The following is a 23,062-nucleotide window of genomic DNA, read 5'->3' as shown; positions in this document are numbered from 1 at the left end:
ACGGGCTTAGTGGAATAATAAAAAATATTCTGAAGAAGTGATTAATGTGAAAGTTTGTTCTTTGCCTGATCATTAGCCAGTGTAGTTGCGTGCGGCGATCGGTTATGTGGTTCTTATAAAATTGAATTGTTAGAATTAATTTTCTTAAAGCGAAATAGTTTTACAAATTGCTAATTGAGAAGCACCATCGAAGACTAAACTAAATTGATTAATTAACGATATAATGTATAAATAATTGGTACAAAGTCATTATATGACGAGCCAGCGCTCGCTGGTGCACGGGTCACCAGCGTGCTGAGCAGGAATGACTGGTGGTACTAGAGAGAGGGGTAGGTACGTTGGACGTGGCGTAGAGGGGGTCGTTTTCTTGTTAATGGCGCCGATGAGCTGCGCAGTCGTTTGGAGAACCACTCGAAGATGAACGATCACCATCCTAAAAAAATATTCATTTAATGTAAGACAAAAATTACATCAAATTCGACATATAATTTAACAGAGACAACAGATAAACATTTTGCCATTCTGAATGGTATACACTGCGTAAATGATAACTTAATTTAGCCTGAGATGGGTTGTGGTACCGTGGCAAATAAGTGCATTCATAAGTGCAATTGAGGGTGTTACTTATTTTATGGTACCAGAGAAATAATATTGTTAATTGAATCGGCATTCACTTCGCAACACTTCATTATAAATTATTATGAAAATAAAACTTTGTTATTAGTGTTACACAATTTTTATTCTTTTACAAGAACACTACTACAGTTTCGGGAAAGCACTCCTCCCACCGACGGGTGATTAACTAATATGGTAAACACAGAATATTGTTCACAATATCATAGAATTAAACAAAAAATAATCAAATTAATCGGTGTAACTTAGAGCAGGGGTTTTTTTTCTACTTATCTAAGGTGTAAGCATATAAATGGATAGTTATCTAAAGTACAGATATGAAAAAATGAGGAAAAGGACGTTAAATGGAATTTATTACTGTAATGGAATATACGCAAATCTCCCAAAAATATCAAACTATTAAACTTCAATCTGTTTTCAATGCAGCAGCAAGGCCTTTTACGGGAGTAAAAAAATATTCTCACATCTCACAACATCTTCGAGATTTGCACTGGTTAAAAAGCCCAGAGAAAATAAAATACAAGCTTTGCTGGACAGTATCATCCCTTCATGAAATGGCTCCAAAATACCTATCGGACCTTTGTATTAGGGAAAAAAAATTTCAAAGAAAATCTACTCTTAGGTCAACATTTGATTCAAGAAGAGGAAAACTTGTCGAAATTCGGCGCTCCCCAAACACTAGATTTTGAGATCGTGCTTTTGCTGCTGCCGGCCCCTCTGCCTGGAACCAATTGCCTTCAAACTTACGAATCATCGACAGTCACAGTCAGTTCAGATCCCAACTAAAATCCCACTTCTTTAGACTATCATACCCTCAATTTTAAATCTGGAAATATAATGTTTCACTTTAGTTTAGTTAGAATGTAAGTTTAGGTATACAATTGTAAAGCGCCCTTGAGGTGATTTTTTACAAAAATGGCTCTATATAAATCAGCCAAATATTATTAATATTAATATTATTATTGTATTGATAGTACCTACTCATTTCATAAGCACACCCTAAAACTCCTGCACCAAGTAAATAACAAAGGCAGTAATATGAATAATCTAGAAATAATAGAAATGCTCAAAAAAAATAATTCTGAGAACAACCTAATTAATAATCACACATTTAACCACCCCTCGCCTTAATTGACTATGTTCCTTTGCGACCCCCTCACTCCACTCACCCACTTAGACCCGCGTCTGTTAACACTCTCTTAGCCGAGGGATGTCTTCCCACATATTAAATCTTAGGCTTAATTATTGTAACTTCCACTTGAGTGCTAAATTTTAAGAAATAAATTCCACTTAACGTCCTTTCCCTCATTGATCATGTTTTCATATCTGTACTTTAGATAACTACCCATTTATACGCGAACACCTTAGATACGTGCCCCCCGTGATAAAAACCCCCCTGCTCTAAGGTACACTGATTAATTGGTTTATTTTTTTAAAAATTCTATTGATATATATATATATATATATATAGTTGGATAATTAATATGGAGCCATTTTTGTGAAAATCACCTCAAGGGCGCTGTACAATTAATAAATATCCCAGCACGTCTCGCAGCTACAGAGCGCATGGACGGTTGTGAGTCTAGTTTCTTGTTTTCAATTAAGATCAATTAAAAATTATAACAGATAGGAGCTAGATTACAGGACGTCTTGCAGCTACAGAGCGCACAGACAGCTAGAAATTTAGCCCCCATTTACGCATTTTAAAAATTGACAAATAAATTTAGTGTATTAATGATATTTAAAATTAATAATAATATGAACGTGGTTGAAATGCGATCTCTTAGACGAATGTGTGGGAAATCAATGTATGTCAGGGTTACGAATGATGAAATCAGGCGAGAGTGTAAATCTGAGACAAGTATAATTGATAAGATTAAGAAAGGGTCTCTGAGATGGTTTGGTCACGCAGAACGAATGGACGACGAAAGAATGGTAAAACAAGTATATATGGCAAAAATGAACGGCAACGTTAGACGAGGACGACCAAGGAAGACGTGGCATGATCAGATAAACCAAAATCTTAAGTCTGGTCATGTCAAAAGCAGACAGGACCGAAGGGCATGTATGACAAGATGTATGAATGTGGAAGAGGCTAGGATTTTATGCCAGGATAGACGTGTGTGGCGGTCCATTCTCTCTGCCTACCCCTACGGGGAAATGGCGTGATGGTAGTAATAGTAAGTAATGATATAAAATAATAATTATAATAAAATAATAATAACAATATAAAAGAAGTCTGATTACAACACGTCTTGCAGCTACTAAGCGCATAAACGATTGGAATTCTAGACCCCATTTACAAAATATAGGTATTTTAAAAATATATGAAAGCTAGATAACCAATCATCATGCAGCTACAAAGCGCATGGACGAGTGGAATTCTAGCAAAGTTAAAATTACATCAATAAGTTTACAAAAAATAGAGCGTAGTAGTAAATTTGTCAAGTGTTCATGCCTAGAAGTAAGCAATAAAAAACTAAATAAATAAAACACTGTTTCAACTCCATGGTTAACAAAGGAAGATAGTTGTCCGAAGACAAGCTTTTGTAGACAGTAGGCAGATACCGACGCCATGTGGTCCACTGGCTGCTTGATAATTTCTGGAAACGCACGTGTGTAGTTGTGCACAATATTTTGTGTTTACTATATTAGTTTTATATCACCCGTCGATGGGACGAGTGCTCTCCCGAAACTGTAGAAGTGTTCTTGTAAAATAATAAAAATTGTGTAACACTAAAAACAAAGTTTTATTTTCATAATAATCCAGAGAAATAACATTAGATATACTCGTAGCCCATATAAGTAAATACAGATACCTGAGAAATAAGACTAGATCGGTTACTTCCAGCACTCATGTCCTTGGTAAAGGGTCTTCCTATCTGATGAACCGCTTCCGAGGAGTCGTGACTGCCGCAGTACTCTATAGAAGATTCACTGCAAAAAAAACATTTTATTTTATTGAAATGAACGTCAATTAAATGCCAATACGGCACTATAATGACCTCAGTATTAACGTCGTTATTTTAAATTCTAAATGAATTATACAGTTTTTTTTTTTCGTGGATTTGATTATTTGAGATACTTTTATCAACATTGTTGTGGACGCGCAAACTTAGAGTAAAATTAGTTTGGAGCCCCGGTATCTGTTAGCTGAGTGCTGAACCCAGATCAATTAAGATGAGGGTCTGGTCTCAGCAATGCCGCGGAGAATATACCATAGACACTGCATTAAAAATATCAAAACAATGATCTACCTATGATATAAGCCCAAAAAATGACAAAAAAAGAATTAACAAAAATATGGTAGACGCCCAGCGACGAACCAGCCACATGGTAACGCGTAGAAACATATATTTATATGTTTTATTATCCATAAAATGTATATTAAAAACAAAGCAAACAAACCATCACGCCGTTTCTCCGTAAGGGTAGGCAGAGAGGATAGAACACCATATCTACCATCGCCATTCCCTTTACGCACCTAATGGTGCATAGAGTGCTGCATTCGTATACTAATTGCACTGTATCTTGATATTTTTTGTAACATGAAGGTAAGATGATCAGTCTTATACTGCAGGTACCAGTCTAGGGACCATGAAATATTTTAGTGTAAAAACGCCCTTTTTTTAATTTTTTTTTTTTATTCAAATAACAAATATAAGTATACAATAGTACTACTTTGTCGGCCTCGTATATTTCATATCAACAATGTCGGGAATTGAACCCAAGACCTCTTGCATGGTAGGCAAACGTGCTGACCATTACACCACGAGGCATGTGGTACCGGGACCAAGCTGTATAATAATTGTATTGTGGTATTTTGAGAGTACATTGTTATAGATACGTCAATGCGCGGAAGACGTGTCTATAAATGGCTCCATACACGTATTTATTTTATTCTACTTAATTTATTTTTTTATTAAATTGAAAACATAGTATACACAATTTTATATAATATTCCCAAGGAGTTTTTTATTACATTTTCAATTTTTGTTTTGTAATTGTTTCAGTTATGATATATGTATTAGAATAGGTTTTATTTAATTTCATTAGGGGTTCATATAATAACAAACATATTACAAGATGATTTGAAAATTTACCTGCTGTTTAATTTAAAAAGATGCCGATGGGGCATCTGACTTTTGAAAAGACTACGGTGGGGCATGGCATACAGAGGGCTGGGAAACACTGCTCTAAATAGAGGCTTAGTGGGTTATTACTTAAAAAAAATATATATATATAATAATAACATAACAACGAACCATATAATTTATGCCTTTTATTTCATTATAAATATAAACATACGTGCAAAAAGCATGATTGTCAATTAGGACGTTTGAAAAGTAAAGCACATATTAAAAAATAATCAGTAAATTTATTACAATGGGTAACTACAGCAATGGGAAATAAATATGTCGAAATAAGCTGTTCGGAAGTAATTATTATTCAACAAAAAAAAACAGAATTATCACGGCGGGGTAGGGAAAGAGGATGTAACGTCATATCAATATGTCTCTGCTCAAATACCTCCCTTCATCTTCTCATGGCATGCCGATAATTAAAAAAGGGTGATAAAGGTTTCAGCTCTTTAACTTCACAAAAGTCAACAGATGAAGTAGTTGAGGAAATGTGGATGTTCAAACATGGGCAGAATGCTGAATGTTACGCAGTGTGTAAAGTGGCCACTTAAACCAGCCAATGACAGGTCATAAGCCCTGTAAAAGCCTAGCCTTCCACATTCCCTTCTCAAAAATGTTTTTTCTCTCTGTTGAAATAAATTTAAATAAATAACTCTCACTAACCAACGTAAAAACGCCTAGCTTTGGGTGTTTTGATAATACTTTTAACTTATTAAAAATAGTTTCGGTTTCGACTGAAACTAGAATAGAAATTCGCCGAAATTCGGTTTTTTTTCAGTCGGTCACTGCAAATTTATGGACACTTAAAAGTTATGCTCATTGCCTAAAATCAAGGCGTTTCACAGCTAACTTTTGGTTTCATTGTGAAATACTGTCGGCATAATTTTACAGCGTATGTTATACTTTTCCTTAGAACGGTCTTCTGTCGTTTAGGCAACCATGAAGAAAAATATTTATTTAATTTTTAATTTAGAACAAATTAATCGGATAGCAATGTGAATATTTCTGTTATAACGTGGTTATAACAAATGCCACATAATTTAAAATACACCTTACAGATGAGAAGATTTAATTTGTGGATATTTGCCTTCCTTCTCGTCATTTTTTTAACGGACGGTCATGTCGTCGTGATCAAACCTAACTCTACGCAGAAAGTTGCTGTCAGTTTTGAAGATAAAATGCCTTTTTTACTGTAACTGAGAAAATCAGAACAGATATATCGTTTCCTGCGAAAATACGTTAATTTTTGTGCACAATGGAAATTGGCACTTATTTTCGATAGGCTATTTTTTTCAACTAGCCAATAAAATAAAAGCTTTGTTAGTATCATTTGAGTTACAAAATAGAACTTAATATTCATATGTTTATATTTAACTATAATATTATATACCTAGCTGCTTTAAACCTTTTAACTGTATTTCTTTCATATGTTTGTATTTTATTTGTATACATGTTTTTTATTTGAAATATCTCATACATTTTTTTCCTTCTTAAAAGAAACAGCTCCTTTTTTTATATATTTTTTTAAACACCAACTATACTTCTAAACACTGTTCTATCGGTTATTTCTTTGTACTGTATTTTTTACATTTATGTTTATGCATCATCTCCGTTCTATCTTATATTTCTTCATATTGTTTTTTTTTTTAAATATGTTGTTTATATACTCATTTTGTTTTATACCAACTTTTCTTCTAAACTCTGTTCAATCTTTTTTTTTTTATTAGAAAAAAAAGGAAATATAAGCGTTCTTACGATTTACCCAAATATTTAATTTTGAGGGCCATCTTCAATGAGTTGTAAAAACCTCACTATTAGAAAACGGAAATCATGTTGGGGTAAAGTGGGGTTCGAACCTAGGACCTCTGGCCCGTGAGTCCGCAACACTAGCCACGGGACCACAGCCCGATTCATTTATTTATATTGTATTTTTTTAATTTTATGTTGTTTATATACTCATGTTTTATATAACTTCTATGAAAAATTAATTATTAAAAAAAAACCTATTTAATAGAAAATAAAATAAAAACGTTAAGGTTGTTTTTATTTAATTATATGTTAAGACCCCTGTATTTAGAAGCCTTACGTGTCATGTACGAGGCAAAGGTACTCGGAAAAGTTCGTTATTGTTTACCTTTCAAATGGGATGTTTGATCTCTGAATTTGGTTTATTACCTTTATGAGTCCAATCACCATTGTTGCAAAATCTAAGAAAGCTTCAAGTATTTAAAAATAGAAATAAATGTATTTGTATGTAAATTATCTAGAATCAATACTATTACTTAATGGGAAAAGGAATAAAGAGGAAATAAGAATAGATTAAAGAAGAGGAAGAAGATGTTTCTTCAGACGCGATTTATTTATTAATATACACGGCTCGCAGTGCCTTTTAACTTACGAAAATACATATTTAATAAAATATAAACACTCTAATATAATGTGAAAAGTAAAAAAAGTATTACTTTACAAAAATACTTTAACACAGCAGTATCATTTAAAGAGTATAAAAATAAAAATAAAAATTTAAACAATGTGTGCTTATAAAATTTTAAATTTGAAAAAGAAAGGGACTTTTTTTTAAGGATGTACAAAATATTATCATCATTCCCAATTGCAGCGTATCATTATTATGTTTTGTTACGGAAGGTAAAATGATCAGTCTTACGCTTTGGGTACTAGTGCAGGGACTATGAAATATTCTAGTGTGAAAACACCCTCTTTAATAAATACGTCATTTCAACCATGTCGGGAATCAAACCCAAAACCTCTTAAAAGGTAGCAAACGTGCTGATCATTACATTACAAAATAAAAGTATATTAAATTCAAAGAGAAATAAAATTATTTGAAAATCTTTTTGTCAATAATATTTAGATATAACAAGTTAGATTCAGAAAGAGATACTGTAGAAACATCTTTAATAGTGGATGGGAAGTGATTCCACAGTCGTCCCGCATGGACGCAATTATGAGTAAGAGAAGAAAGAGGAATTGTGGATCGGTATTAATAATTAGAGCTTTGAAAATTAGAATGAAGAGGTAAACCACAAACTGATAAGAGTTGAAATTTTTCACGGAAGTAAATAGATAATCAGAAATTTATTCGTATTTATATCCTATTTTATTTCATTCGAATAAACGGCTCTGTGAGCCATTTACATGTTTAAAAAAAAGTACAATTATAAATTTTATTTTTGATGAAACTTTTATTCAATTACAAAAAACATCCGTAAAGATAAAATCAGAACAATGAGAAACTTCAGCCTTACGGGAAATAAAAGACAATATATGTTTTCTTGCGCACCGTAAAAATTGGAGCATTAAATTGTGCGGCAAAGTTTCCTGAAAATATACGAAAAAATAATAAAAATGAGCTACTTTGAACGACGTCACTGGTTCGTACGAATCAACCAATGATAAGAGAGTTACGGAAGATTTCCGGTTTGCTTGCCGTCAATGGACCAATGAGCAAAACTTATCGAGAATAAGCGGAAGAGAACCTGTGACGTCACACGCGGAGTTATTTCAGAAATACAAAACTTAAAAAAATCATAGCGCTGTTAAAACGATGCACATTTTTTTTAAAAAGACGCTGTATAATAGTCCATTAACGAATAAAAAAACCACCAAATCTCATCATTCAGTTTGGACTTGCCAAAAAAAAATAAGGCTCTTGTGTTTGGCAAGTGTGTACTTAAACATATACACATACAAGTAAACAAATAAAAATATATTTGCATGTAAATCAGTTATATCAATTAACTATCAACAATTACAAATACTCAAAAAGTGTGAACAGGGTAGAAAAAATAAAAAAGTAAAAAATATAATAAACAGAGATAATAATGAAACGAAAAGGTAAATAATTGAATCGAGCTTTGGAAATAATTAAAAAATGTAAAAAATTTTTGAAGACAAGGAAAAAAATGTGTGTATCGCATATTTTCTTAGTTTTACGTAAAAAAAAGCCTTTTTTGTAATTCTTATTTCAAATGTTTTAATTTTATTCATAATTTGAAGTATTATGAACTAGAAAAAGTACTTAACATTTAACTCATGAAATTATTTAAAATTGTATATTTTAAAGAACTGGCCCGAATTATACAATAACGTTTATATCTTTTAAGTAAGTATATATCAACATTTATTTATGCTCTTAGCAAGAGTTTAACTTGGATTGATAAAATAATGTTTGATAAACTGTTTTCCAACTTTATATCGATATTGGGTAATATCGGAAGCAAGTCAAACCAAAACTATTTTAGCATGTAACTAACTTGGCCTTCTAATGGTTAGATCTAAATTTGTTGCAACAGAGAGGGAAAACATTTTTACTGATAGTTAAGCTAACTTAAGTACGTACATGACTAACTGAAGTGAATTTTAGTAGTCATAAAGCTAATTTAATAGAAGGAACAAAGTTTTATTTTAAAAACTAAACAGATTTTGTGACAAGAATTTTTTTTTTTCAAAATTTTAAATACTTTGTTTTGTGAACCACTTTATTTATTTTCTCGGCCGACTACTTTCAGCCACAACTTATTATTTAACTCTTAAAAGGCTGTGCTAAAAAAATCCTCAACGAACGGTGCTGTAATGCAAAAATAAGAACTTTAAAAAAAACATAGAGACATACTGTTTAATAATTCCTTTTCCATAATTATTATAAAAAAGTAATTTAGGCAAAACAAATTAAAAATCACAATTTTTCCCGGTCATTTAACTAGCGTACGCTCCCGCGCACTACCAATAACCGACTGATTTGAACGAAAGATAAAAACGCACACGACTGATGTTTTCTTTGTCTTCTGCATGGTATTTGTATCTAATATTGCTACCTGGATGCTGTTTCATGCAAACATCGGTCACAGTACAGCGTCTCTGTCTTCCCTGTTATAAGTTCTATTCTTGTGGTTTTTCTTATGCAGTTAAATATATTTATTGTTGTATTAGCATCACTTTCATTCATTCAATTATTTATCGCATATCTTGGATCCTTGGACAAAAAAAATATATTAAAACCCAGCATATGTATACAAATTTTACTTTCCAAATCAGATGTTAATTTTTTTTTTGAAGATTAAAAAAAACAACTTTATCGTTTAAGTAAATAAGAGAGATAAACCAAGTCTTGTATAGTCTGTAAACTCACGTTAAATCTCATGCACACAATAGTTAACAACTTAATATACGTACATAATATATCAAAGAAAGTGGGAAAAAATGTTCACTGTTTCTTTCATATCTTTATATATATAATTCTTCTGTATGTGTGATGTCACTGAACTCCTCCTTAACGGCTTAACCGATTTACGTGCGGTTTTCAGCAAAATGTAGATCTATGGGCTGCGGTGTTCATAAATATACATTTTCAATTGAATCTGTAAAAAAAGTTGGAAGCACAAATCTTGTTTTCATCGAACTACCAGAGTTGCATTCAACGAGAATGCATATTTACAAAAAAAATGGAAGGATGTTGTTTTTTTGTGTTTAAAAAAAGTTTGTTTTTAAATGTTTACAAACAACATTCCCCTTTTATGTATCCTAGTCCGGTTATTTCCCTACATTCCTTATAATTTCTTCCCACTTATTTATTTTGTTGGCTTTTTAGTTACACTGAAATAATATTGACTGACATTCAATACATTTTTGAAAATCGAATCATGAATAAAGTGCACCCCTGTTGGTGAGAAGAGCCGAGTTTGACATTTGCAAACAGAATTCTATATTTGAAAATCAATTATTTTAGTTTTGAAATTCAATCATAAACAAGTACCTAGGTACCTGCGAATCAATAAAAAGTCTTTTTCCAAGGTAATAGCAGGTAAGCCAACGTTCTGGCAGGACAACGTCTGTCGGGTCCGCTAGTATATTATATAATGTCTGTTTAGTTATTAATTAACCCTCAAAAAGGCCGCATGCTGTTGCTGAAACTAGTCACCTGTGTAAACAAATAAAGTGGTTCACAAAACAAAGTATTTTTAATTTTCAAAAATATTACATATTGCTATGATTCACAAAGTAAGTGCTACAAACTTCTAAAACATACACCCACGATAAACAATAAAATATATTTCACCACGTTTATTTCGTGCCTGTACACAATAAAATTAAAAAGCTGTTTCGTTGGTTTCGAAAGAACGGGAAAAATATTGGTTCGAAAAGAACTGGAAAATCTTGGTTTCAAAAGAACCGGCAAATCTTGGTTTCAAAAGAACACGAGAGTTTTATTTCTGAATAAAATGGTAAATCTTGGTTTTGAAAGAATCAAAAAAGAACCTACAAACGTAATTTTAAAATGAACCAAAAAACTTTTTTATACGGAAAAACCAAGAATATCTTGTCACGTAGAAACTATCTGATATCCCTTCCAAAATGAACGGAAAATTATTTTTCTGAAAGAACCCGCGAGTCTCGATCCCAAAAAAAGCGGGATCTCTTTAATGTTGAAAAACTCAAAAAAACAAAAAAACTTATAATATAAGAAATTAAACACTGATTTGAGTGTTACACACTGTGTAACATTCACCATTTTGCCTATGTTCGAACATCCATATTTCTTCAATTCTTCCATTTGTTGATTTTAGTGAATTTAAAGAGCTGAAACCTTTATTGTTGCGAAGAGATTTATCTGACTGAATTATTATTTTACATACTAGACAACGCCTGTAAAGTGGCCACTTAAACCAGCCAATGACAGGTTATAAGCCCTGTAAATGCCGAGACTTCCATATTCCTTTATTTAAGGTATTCTCCATCCCTGTTGTAATTTGTTAAACTTTATTTTATTTTTACAAATATAAAAACAAAAATGCCCCAACAAGGCGAAACAATTGTGGAGAAATTTTAAATAAAAAAAAAATTTTAAAAAAAAATCCATCACGCCATTTCCCCATAGGGGTAGGCAAAGAGAATGGACCGCCACACACGTCTATCCTGGCATACAATCCTAGCCTCTTCCACATTCATACATCTTGTCATACATGCTCTTCGGTTCTGTCTGCTTTTGACATGACCAGACTTAAGATTTTGGTTTATCTGATCATGCCACGTCTTCCTTGGTCGTCCTCGTCTCACGTTGCCGTTCATTTTCGCCATATATACTTGTTTTACCATTCTTTCGTCGTCCATTCGTTCTACGTGACCAAACCATCTCAGAGACCGTAAAATTTAAATAAAGTGTTCAGTAGACTCATATCCGTGTTTGATTTTTTTATATTATAAGTGTAAATATGGAGTTCTACAAAATATAAACCAAATCAATAAATAAAACGATAGAACTATATGAGAAAATCATTGTAACGAAAAATCGGGGATATTTAGTTCCTATTTTCAAAGCTTAAATTGATCATATTACATTTACTAAGTTAATGAAGATGTACAGATTCCCAATAAACAGCGGATTTCCATATTTAATATCGTTAAATACGAAAATGATTAAACGTTTCCAAAATGAAAGGGCTTGTAATAATTCACAAAGTTTCGAAACCCAACAGCAAGTGATTTCACTTTTATCGTTTACCGATCAAATCAATACTTTATGGGGTAATTAAATCAAATTGCTTTTGCCATAACATTTTATATCAAGCGTAAAATAAACTACTAAATATATTAAATATGAAGAAGGTGTAACCTTTTAAAGAAAACTAAATTAATTTTGTTTTTAAGGCAATTGTTTTGACACACTTACATTATTGTTCTGGTACTTTCTTTATGAGCAGTGAAATTCAGTTTAATTAAATCCAAAGGACTCTATTTCATGCCTTTGCACGAGGACGATATTAAAATATGACAGATATACGAAGATTCAACAAATCCTTTCGGCGGTGCTGATAATGCTTTCGGTCAAGAAAAAAAAAAATTTAAACCTCGGTTATAATTTTCAAATAAAAAAGTCAATTGTTACCCAAATAGTTTTATTTGCCATCTTTGGTCATACGATCTACAAATATAACAATTTGAAATAATGAATTTGAGATGAATAACTCACTCAGATACTAAAATAATATTAAAATTCCTAAATTCCACACATTCCAAAGGTATCAAAAATTACAATAATCTCCCCAATGCACTAAAAACTAACATATCGATAAATAAATTCAAAGTAAATTTAAAGAAATTTTTTGAACCCATGTAAAAACTGCATTCTGTTTAAATAAGTATTAATGTATTATTATTTTCTGTTTTTCTTTTTATATCCTACTACCATCACGCCATTTCTCCGTAGGGGTAGGCAGAGATAATGGACCGCCACACACGTCTATCTTGGCATACATCCCTAGCTTCTTCCACATTCATACATCTTGTCATATATGCCCTTCGGTTCTGTCTGCTTTTGACATGACCAGACTTAAGATTTTGGTTTATCTGATCATGGCACGTCTTCCTTGGTCGTCCTAGTCTCACGTTACGTTCATTTTTCCCATATATACTCGTTTTACCATTCTTTTGTCGTCCATTTGTTCAACGTGACCAAACCATCTCAGAAACCCTTTCTTAATCTTATAAATTATACTTGACTTAGATTTACTGATTTCATCATTCGTAACCCTGTCATACATTGATTTCCTACACGTTCGTTAAGAGATCGCATTTCAACCGCGTTCGCTCGGCTTTCATCCTTCCTCTGCCAGCTCCATGTTTCACTTCCATACATAAGTGTTGGGACTAAAACTCCATTGTGCACTGTCAGTTTAGCTTCAATTGACATATTTTGATTAGCAATTACTGTGCTGAATGCTCCGTTCATTTTGTTGCCCGCATTCACTCTCCTTCCAATATTTATAAAATAAATAAAAAACCATAACAGTGTAAGTCACTCTCCAAGCACAAGAGTTAGTCTCTTTTTTTGGAGTTACAGTAATAGCATTTACTAGATGTATAAAAATAAATTTGTATCTCCAAAAAAAGGAAATTCGGTTCAATTTTGGGTTGCGAAAAACGGGACAACGAAGCTTCGAAGACCAACGGGCAATAATTGTCTTTTTCGCAAAATATCGGGGAAGCATTTGTGAGAGAGTGAGAGAAAATCTATGTTCAAATGCCTATTCATCATATTTCCCTAACATTACATGTCCTCTTAATGTAATAAGAATCTGAATTAATATATTTTTTATTATAAATAATATGTATTAGTTTAGAAGTTGATAATAACTGACCGCTAGTTTTTTTTGTTTTTTGTACGCTAATCTAAATAAATACGTTACGTCCTAACGCTCCTATATACCTGCGTGAAAAATTTCAACGCTTATCCGTTCATGGTTTACCTCTTCGTTCTAATACTCAAGGCACTCTCTTAATACCCATCCACAATTCCTCCTTCTTCTCTAACTCATATGTTGTCCATGCGACTCGACTGTGGAATCATCTCCCATCCACCATCAAAGATGTTACTACATTATATCTGTTTAAATCTCGCCTGAAGAAACATCTCCTTTCTCTTCCTTAATCTCTCCTCCTTTCCTTTTTCCTCTTTTTTTCCCCAATGAGTAATAGTTTTGATTTAAGGTAATTTATAAACAAATACGTTTATTTCTATTTTTATAAATCTTTAATTTTTAATCTTTTTTTTCTACTGAATATGTTCTGTAACATGAAATTTAAAAATAAAACTTTTATTTTATTGGTTGGTTGGAAGAAATTTCCATTTGGCAACAAGCCCGGCAATGTACAAATGCTACTAATATTGACTTATTTCACTTAAACATACAGCTTTACAATTGTTCTACACCAAAATATCAATTTGTAAAATTGATTGTACAAGAATAATAATTTTAAAAAGAATGAGACAAACAAAAAATGGAGGATGAAAAAATATTATTTCTTTTTAATGAACATCGTATTTTGTTTGATATTGCGACTGCTTTCACATTTCATATATTATTTTATTTGATTACAAGCATTCAAAATTGAATAAAAGCACCTACCCCTTTCCCGAAACTATATATGAAGACTTGTGTCTTCCTTTGGTTACGCATATTCACCATAATTTTTTAAAAACTTATCAAGCAAAAATGTAATATTTCTTAACAATTAAATCGCAAAAATAACAAAATATAGAAAATAAAAAAAAAACATTGTACGCCTCACTGCAGTATTATCAATTTGTGATGAATCAAATACCTATGGCCAGTACAATCACATTATTCTAATATCCCTTTATCACGTGGGTGAGATTCATCCGGCTGAACCAAATCTCCTACTAGGCAACGCCTGAAATCAATTTTGCAATTCTTATACTTCTTCTTTTACCAGGTAGTAGTAATTCAACAATGTTTGATTATGTCCAAATGCTTGCAGACTGGCTGGATTTCTTCCCTAGGGAGTTGTTCATATTTAAATTTATTTCATAATTAACACCAGTTTTTATTATATACATTCAAACAAAACTTATATTTGTTATTACCTTATACCTAAATGATTTTAATTTAGATTCTTTTATTTCCATAATTATATAAAATCATGATTTACAACCCCTGCTTGCACTTGTATATAACATAGAAATTCGTTTAGTCTCCAACCAGTCTGACGCTGTCGGTCACGACGAAACCCGATCACTGGTAAAAAATTATTTAAAAAGTGGAATAAAACTGTATACGTATTTTTATTATTATAATTAGATAAATTTAACTTATCGTTCTATGAAGCAATAGCTCTATTCAATCATTGTATATTCCATACCATTTCACTTACTAGGGTTGGTTCATTTTTATGATGTAAAAACCTCAAAATTATTAATGACGGTTATTTGCAGACTATTACCGTTAGTACTGATAAATATCTCAAAAATATATTACAAATTCAAAACGTAATTCCGATTTCGTGAGTCGAATACAATCATCAAACATTTTAAAAGCTCGGTAAAAAATAACAAGGTAAATTTTCAGCTCCACTTATCTGACTAAATATTTTAATCACACTCTGAGCTTATTTAAACATTTCACCCACACTCTGAGCTTACTTAAACATGTCCACCACAACTTGTTTTCCATTTTCTAATAGTAAATTATTAACATCAATTTGATCAAACCCTAATCCGCACCTGATGGTGCATAGGGCACCCACTAACGTGTAACACTGAGAGTAGCCAATGTCATATAGCATCTTTTTGCAACAGTATTCTATGAAAGACATGATGAATTTCGAAGAAAACTCGAAATATTATGAAAAAGTTTTATGACAATCACAATTAAATAAAAATTTATAGCATTTAAGTAGGAATATTTTTGACACTTGTGCAATAATATTTACACACATGTCCACCCTCATTTCATAATAACACCCACTACCCATCTTCTCACTCACTTACACTAACACAAACACACTAGCATGTATTGTACGAGTATTTAATGTATTTTTGTGGATATCTGTCATTGGTTTTATTCTCTGTATATTTTATTTTTTATATTTTTTTTACATGTATTACTGTTGATATTCTTAATAAATAAAATGAAATGAAATAAAAAATATTCCTGGTTACCCCCTTCAGAATCTCAAGGACTTCCTTACTTTTTATCAGATTTTTTTCAGTCTTAATGTCTAGACTTTCCTTTCTATAGTGAATTTATATTAATTCTTAACAAATTTACTCTTTCAATATTACAATCTAGATCATTAACAATTTATTTTTAATTGAAGGGTAAATTGGTTAGTAAAACTTATATTGATCCCTATTGTCATTTAACAAAAGCCTTTTATTATAAGCTGATTTAAAGCCTTGGAAATCTATTCACTATTTAAACAATCATAATTAGCTTCCTTATCGCTAATGGCGAGATTCAAGGAATACATGAGTAATTAATATTATAACATCGTCAGAGATTTGAAATCCTGTAAGGGACGAAACGTATAATAATTTCAACAATATTTTAAGTAATATATAAATTGAAGACGAGTGACGAGGGACTTTTTTTTTATTATTATTAACACTGTTTTTCTTTAAATACATTTGATTTTAAAATAATGATATCAGTTTCTGAGATGTCACAAAAAAATTCAATTATTCCAAATTTGTATACACGTTTTTGATTTCCATAAGCGGTGACAGATAAATTTGATGAATAGTCAATTAATTATTTTTTTATTTTTTTATAAAAGAAATATTTGCGTTCTTATGATTACCCAAAATGCTATTTTGAGGGCCATTTTCAACGAGTTGTAAATAACTCACTATTAGAAAATCGAGTTGGGGTACAGTGGGATTCGAACCACGGACCTTTGGTCCATGAGTCCGAGACACTAGCCACAGGACCACAACTGGATCGAATTAAATTTATCTCGCAGATAGCTCCTGATGAGCAAAAAGACAACTGCATGTCGGACTGATTATGCCTGACTAAAATCGACAAAATCAATATTTCTTCGTCCCGTTTTTTGCACCCCAAAACTGAACCGATTTTGACTTTTTTTAAAGAAAAAATATCGTAATAAGATTTTCTGGTTCAGTATCCTTTTTGTTTTTCAAAATTATTTATCATATTTGTATACTGTACGTCCGAAGATGACAGATAAAACTGAGTGCTTTTATGAATTTTTAGAAGGTCCTAACTCCCATAAGAAACAATTGATTTAAAAAAGCAAATAAATGAAGACACGCCAATAGTAAATTTATATAGCGTGTAAAAAATTATTCCTCTAGTGCTATATAATCCAGGGAGAAAATATGGGAATACATTTGTATGAAGAGAAGTCAGACAGCGTTTCCTATTAAAAATTAATGGTTTCCTATTAAAATGTATGAAAGTCCTTGTCTACAAACATTTGAACAAACTTTTTTATAGCAAAAAACACATTAAAGAACATAGACTTGAAAAACGTGGTAAAAAGTAATGTGGATCTCCCAAATTCAATAAACAAAAATTCAAATAAGAACATGGTTGACCATCTTACAGTCATCATCAACCCCTCAGACTCTACGGCCAATTTCACTGAGGAAAATAGTCAGTAACCATCTTTAGCTTGCGTCTCTTAAAAATTTTCTATTGTTCCGGCATTATATTATATTGCTTTTATTCCATGTAAAAGAATTGTCTTTGTGCTAAAGATTGAGTAATTTAATATGTTATTTTAAATAATATATTTTAAACAATGAAACAAAAAAAGGATCAAGCAATCGAAATGTTCGAAGGTATTGAGAATTCTCGCGAGTCTCATTTCATTATTCTATTCAGATATTTTAATACGAAGCGAGGAATTTCATTATAGTTTCCTTGCTCTGAAATAATTAGTATTCAACGCTTGTGTGTCCTCTGGGAAAAATTCTCTCTCGAAAGATCACCGAAGTTACACATAACTAATTGTAAAACTCGCCATTATTTTATGTATGTGTCGCTTTTGTGAGAGAATTTTTAAGTCTAAAGAGGGAATCAGAAAAACATGTTTTTAACTAAATTTCAAATAAATACAGCATAATATTTAATAAATGTCAATCCACCCTAATTTTACCGTGCCGTGTGGATTTTGAGGATTCGTGTTAATAAGGCGTACGCGTTCAATAAACACACACTATTGTACCCTTCGGAAGCCTGTAGAGACACACTAATATTTAGGCTATTTAAGTGTATTGGATGGCCTCAACTAGGATTGAGTTACCTTTATAATCCTATGCAAAAATTTCAAATCACCTTTATCGCCCTTACACCATTTATCCCTGACAATCTCTCAGACCTTATAACTCTCGAAGCTAGCCGAAGCGTGTCCTAGTAAGTAAGTAAGATAGCTTAATTATATGAACTTTTCCAACTATGAAAATTTCCGTCTTATTACGAATTAAATATTTAACTTCAATTCGGCCTCCATAAACTCCTCAAGTTCGAGCATTTTGAAAATTAAGTTGTTGGAAGAAATTTCATTTGAGGCACGTTAAAGTATTCCGAAGTTACAAACTTTTTAATAAACAGACTTGACAAACGAGTTTGGAACCATGTGTTTTATGAAATGAAAATGGCTGAACCCACGTTCAACTTATTATTTATGTGCGTCCTTTTCTGAATTTTCAGTTCGGGGTGTGAAATAGAACCAGAAAAAGGAGCAACATTTCAAGAATGTAAACTACTAAAAACATACCTGACAAATCGGAAGCAGTATGCATATGAAAATGAAAAAAAGTCAAATACAAACACTAAATTTTGGAGTACCACAAGGATCTATTTTGGGTCAACTATTGTATATTTTATAGATTTATTGATTGATTTGATGTTTATTTTATAGAATTCCATATTTAAACTTGTAATATTAGAAATCAAACTTAAGTCTACTGAACACTTTATTTTATTTTTTTAAAAGTGTTCCGTAGACTCAAAGCAGTGTTTGATTTCTAATATTATAAGTATATTTTATATATTAATGACTTATCACTGTTCAATTTTAAAGAAAAAAATATTTTAGTATGCCGATGACATTTATTTATTTATTCATTTTACATAAACGGTATAAATTGCCTTTAACATATATTTAACATAAATATGAAAAAAAAAACATACCTATATAAAAACTTTGGACTATTCTGTAAAAATATTCTTGAAAAAACTGACGTATTAACAAACAATAACATAAACGAAGATCTAACTATGTTGACTAAATGGAAACACATAAACATTACTCACACTTAATGAAAAAAAAGCAATACCATCGTTAATAATATTTTTAAAAGTCATAAAATAGATGCTTATGTAAACGAACACCGACTAAGTGAAATTGAAAATGTTATAAGGACTTACAACAGACAGACAATTGACATGGACAACTCACATCAATAATGTATTTGGCAAAATGGCAACTTTATTGAGTCTTTTTTCAAAAATCCAAAACTTTGTTCCAAAAACGGAAAAATTTCATATGTATGAAGCCTGTGTCAAATCAAAAATATACTATATGCAACAACTATAGGGAACAGGAAGTCAAAATGACATAAACAGAATACAAAGACAACAAAATAAAATATTAAAACTACTATATGACCCTTATCTAACACCAACTAAAGAGCTCTTTAAAAAAACTAAACAATTAAATTTATTATTATTTTGTTTTTTTCAATTATTTTACATATTTATTACAGCAATATACAAGTAATTATTTATGCAACAAATTAATTCAGTAGTAAAAGTAAGCATACATATTTTTTATTTTTGCTGTTGGTTCATCTAAACTGCCTAACTAGGAATAGCTTCCCCGTTCTAAGGCAGTAAATTATGTATTTTATAATGATATTTAAAAGTATTTACAGTTTTATCATAATGTGTGCTTTTTCAGTCTTAAAGGTAAACAATGAATATCCAGAGAAAACATAAATAATACCAAAATCTCTATATCCTAAGTCCCAAGTCATTACTAGTAAAATAAGCAACCAGCTTACGTCCTTCTACATCGGACAACAAATTCTCTGACTCCCTCCGACCAATATGGATTAAGAATGCAGTCAACACCTTCCTCAGCCTGGCAATCCCACCACATTTCCACGAAACTGGGATAAGGTTATACCCTCGGGCCTATATAATAATGTAAATGAACTTTTTCAACTAGAATCTTTAAAACTTATTCATAAGTTGGCAAACGATATTATTGTAGACGAACAACTAAAACATGAAAAGAATTGTAATAAACATGGATATAATACAAGAATATCAGAACAATATCACATAAAACATTTTAAAACGTGATAAGAACAATCGAGACTAATAAACCAGGGACTGAAATTATAAAATAAACTACCGGACGAAACTAAATAAAAGACTCAAAGAAACTTTTCAAAACACGTAAAAAATGTTATTATCAACAACAGAGTATGAATTAAAATTATATGTTATTTTTGTAAAATGTATGTAATATTCCGTAAGGGTTAATAAATAAATTTTCAAAAAAAAAAAACAAAAAAAGCCCTGGACGAGTGATACAAAATTACAACTTTAAAAAATCTTCTTTACAATCTCAATCCTGGGGATTGGTTTGCAGCAAAGTCCTGCATCTCGTCTTCCACTGCGCTTTATTATCTGCAGTCCTCTTCAGTTCAGCATATGAGGCGCAGTTCAAGTCCCCGCATAATACTCTTGTCGGGGGCACTCTCTGAGATTTGTCCCCGCAGCCATTTCTCTGTTGTGTCATGGCGCATAATGTAGCCGATCCATTGGGCTCGCTCGACGTGGTTTCTACAGGAAATTCCTAATATTCTTCTGTAGCACCACATTTCAAAGGTCTCTAGTCTTTTTTATCTCCTTCGGTGAGGCACCATGTATCATAGTCGTCCATCAATTTGGCTCGAAAATCTTTAATTTTTTTGGTGAACGCATGCCTTGCTTGATGTATGCGACAGTCGACTTCACTTTTTGATTGTGCTTGCAAGGCACACAAACTCTTCGCGTTTTTAAGTGTTGCTCCTAATATGACTCCACTTATTTGCTGCTCATTACGGGCCACAGTCATCACTTAAGTTTTGTTCCTGTTTATTTTTATCTTATATTTATTATTTAGTACATTCTCCACGGCTGTTAGAGCTTCCGCAAGTTTTTATTTTATTTTACCAATCAGCGCGATGTCATCAGCAAACCTCATAATATACACGTTGTTTCGGGGCCAGACCGTGAAACTTCAGAGGAACATTCCTTATGGGAAACTTAAAAAAAAAACCCTCATAATTGTTTTCTAAAAACTTAATTTTACTTATATTTTTTTGTAATTTAAAAATAAAGTAAATCTTTTATTTCTGGGAGATGCATCCCTTCTACAAACCCCTACCCCTCCCCTACAAAAAATATAAATAAAACGCATTTGGCCAATGAAGCGATACGCACCAGTCGCTGACAAGGGAAGCGGTTGGGTAGGGGGGTGGGTTATTCTGAGAAATTGAAAATATACTCCATTTTTAGATCATAAAAAATATATTATATCATCAAAAAAATATAGTTTTTGGAAAAGGCATATAAGGTTTTTTTTAAGTTTACCATGAGGAATGTTCCTCTGAAGTTTCGCGGTCTGGCCCTGAAACACGAGTATATAAAAAAATCATAGCGCTGATAATACGATTCATAAAAATATTTTAGATTTTTGGCTTAGTTTGATTGTCTATAAATAAATTTGAAAAATATTTAAGAACCACTGAACTTCCTCATTACGAATACTAACGCGAGAAAATTAATAGAACTTTCGAAATTTGTAATAAAAAACGCTTTATTGAGTCCGTGTCGTACCAAAGGTTGGAGATAACTATTTTAAAGTGCTAAATGATAAAAAAAATGTAATAAGCTCAGATAATACACAATAACAAAAATGGTGGCATAATCGATGACAAGATAGGTATAATTAGGTACATAATGGTAGACTAGATATTTTCGGATTATTTTGAAACAAGTTTGATGGGGGTGAGTTAAGAATGCGGTGCTTTGTAGAATGGTAAAAGGTGGGGTTTATAACTGGGAGTGGTAAATGTTTATCGTATACACGAACGAGACTTGCACGCACGACCAATCTGGGCGAATTATGTATGTTTGAGTAACTTAAAAATTAATTTGGTTTAAACGCAATAAAAGTTTAATCAAGGTCAAAAATAATAAACTCAATGGTTACATTTCATCGTATTTAAAAAAATAATTATGAAGAATCTAAACTGCTTAAAATTAAACAAGAACTCAAATTTTACTTGCAGTGATGTCCATAGAATCAAAAAAATTATTAATTAAAGCATGACTTATTCATTTATATATTCTCCTTCGTCTTTTCCACATCCGCTCTTAAGTGGGGCATATGGACAACAAAAGTTGCCTCCAAGAGACCCTATTGCCCGCCAGCACTCTCGCCTCCTCCCACGTCAATCTACAGCCCCTTAGTTCCGTCGAATAAAGTCGAAAGATCGTCGTCGACGGACTTCTAGGACGGCGTTAACGCACAAGTTTAAAGAACAGGCGTAGCACGTGTTTAAGCCAGGTCCACCGCCGCATCCCCAAAACGCTCGTTAGGCTGCTGGGTCCGTTCTCGGACTTCAATGTTAGTTATAAAATAGAACCTTATGCGTAATATTTTCCTCGAGCTCTCAAAACTCAAAAGTTTGGTGTTCTGAGCTTTGGTAAGGTGACAAGATTCGCACCCATATAGGAGTACTGGTATTGTACAATCGGCATTTCGTGTTGACCGAGTATAGACTAGAGTTCAAAACAACGGGCATCATGTTAAAAGTTGCTCCAGCAATTCCCAGCCGGGTTGCGAACTCTTTGTGCATGCTTCAATCCTCAGTTGTGTGAACACCGAAGTAATTAAAGCTGTCAACTTTCTCGATCCCCTGTCCATTATTTTAGAGAAACTAT

General features: G+C 32.0%; 1 protein-coding gene across 1 annotated transcript in view; it reads right to left on the bottom strand.

Annotated features, from left to right (window-relative positions):
- Positions 1–249: 249 nt before the first annotated feature.
- Positions 250–23,062, bottom strand: part of LOC148275801 (uncharacterized) — a 71,221-nt gene continuing 48,408 nt past the window's right edge. Inside the window, exons 4-5 of the mRNA XM_088235177.1 lie at positions 3,424–3,570; positions 250–433 (exon numbers count right to left, since the gene is read on the bottom strand). Coding sequence (XP_088091303.1) covers positions 250–433; positions 3,424–3,570 — 331 coding nt within the window. The remainder of the gene's footprint in view (positions 434–3,423; positions 3,571–23,062) is intronic.

The sequence above is a fragment of the Micrasema longulum genome, unplaced genomic scaffold, assembly GCF_059751315.1.
Source record: "Micrasema longulum isolate JH-2025_06_02 unplaced genomic scaffold, ASM5975131v1 h1tg001342l, whole genome shotgun sequence".
Taxonomy (NCBI): domain Eukaryota; kingdom Metazoa; phylum Arthropoda; class Insecta; order Trichoptera; family Brachycentridae; genus Micrasema; species Micrasema longulum.
Note: the sequence above shows the minus strand (reverse complement) of the source record. Positions and strands in the feature narration are given on the sequence as shown.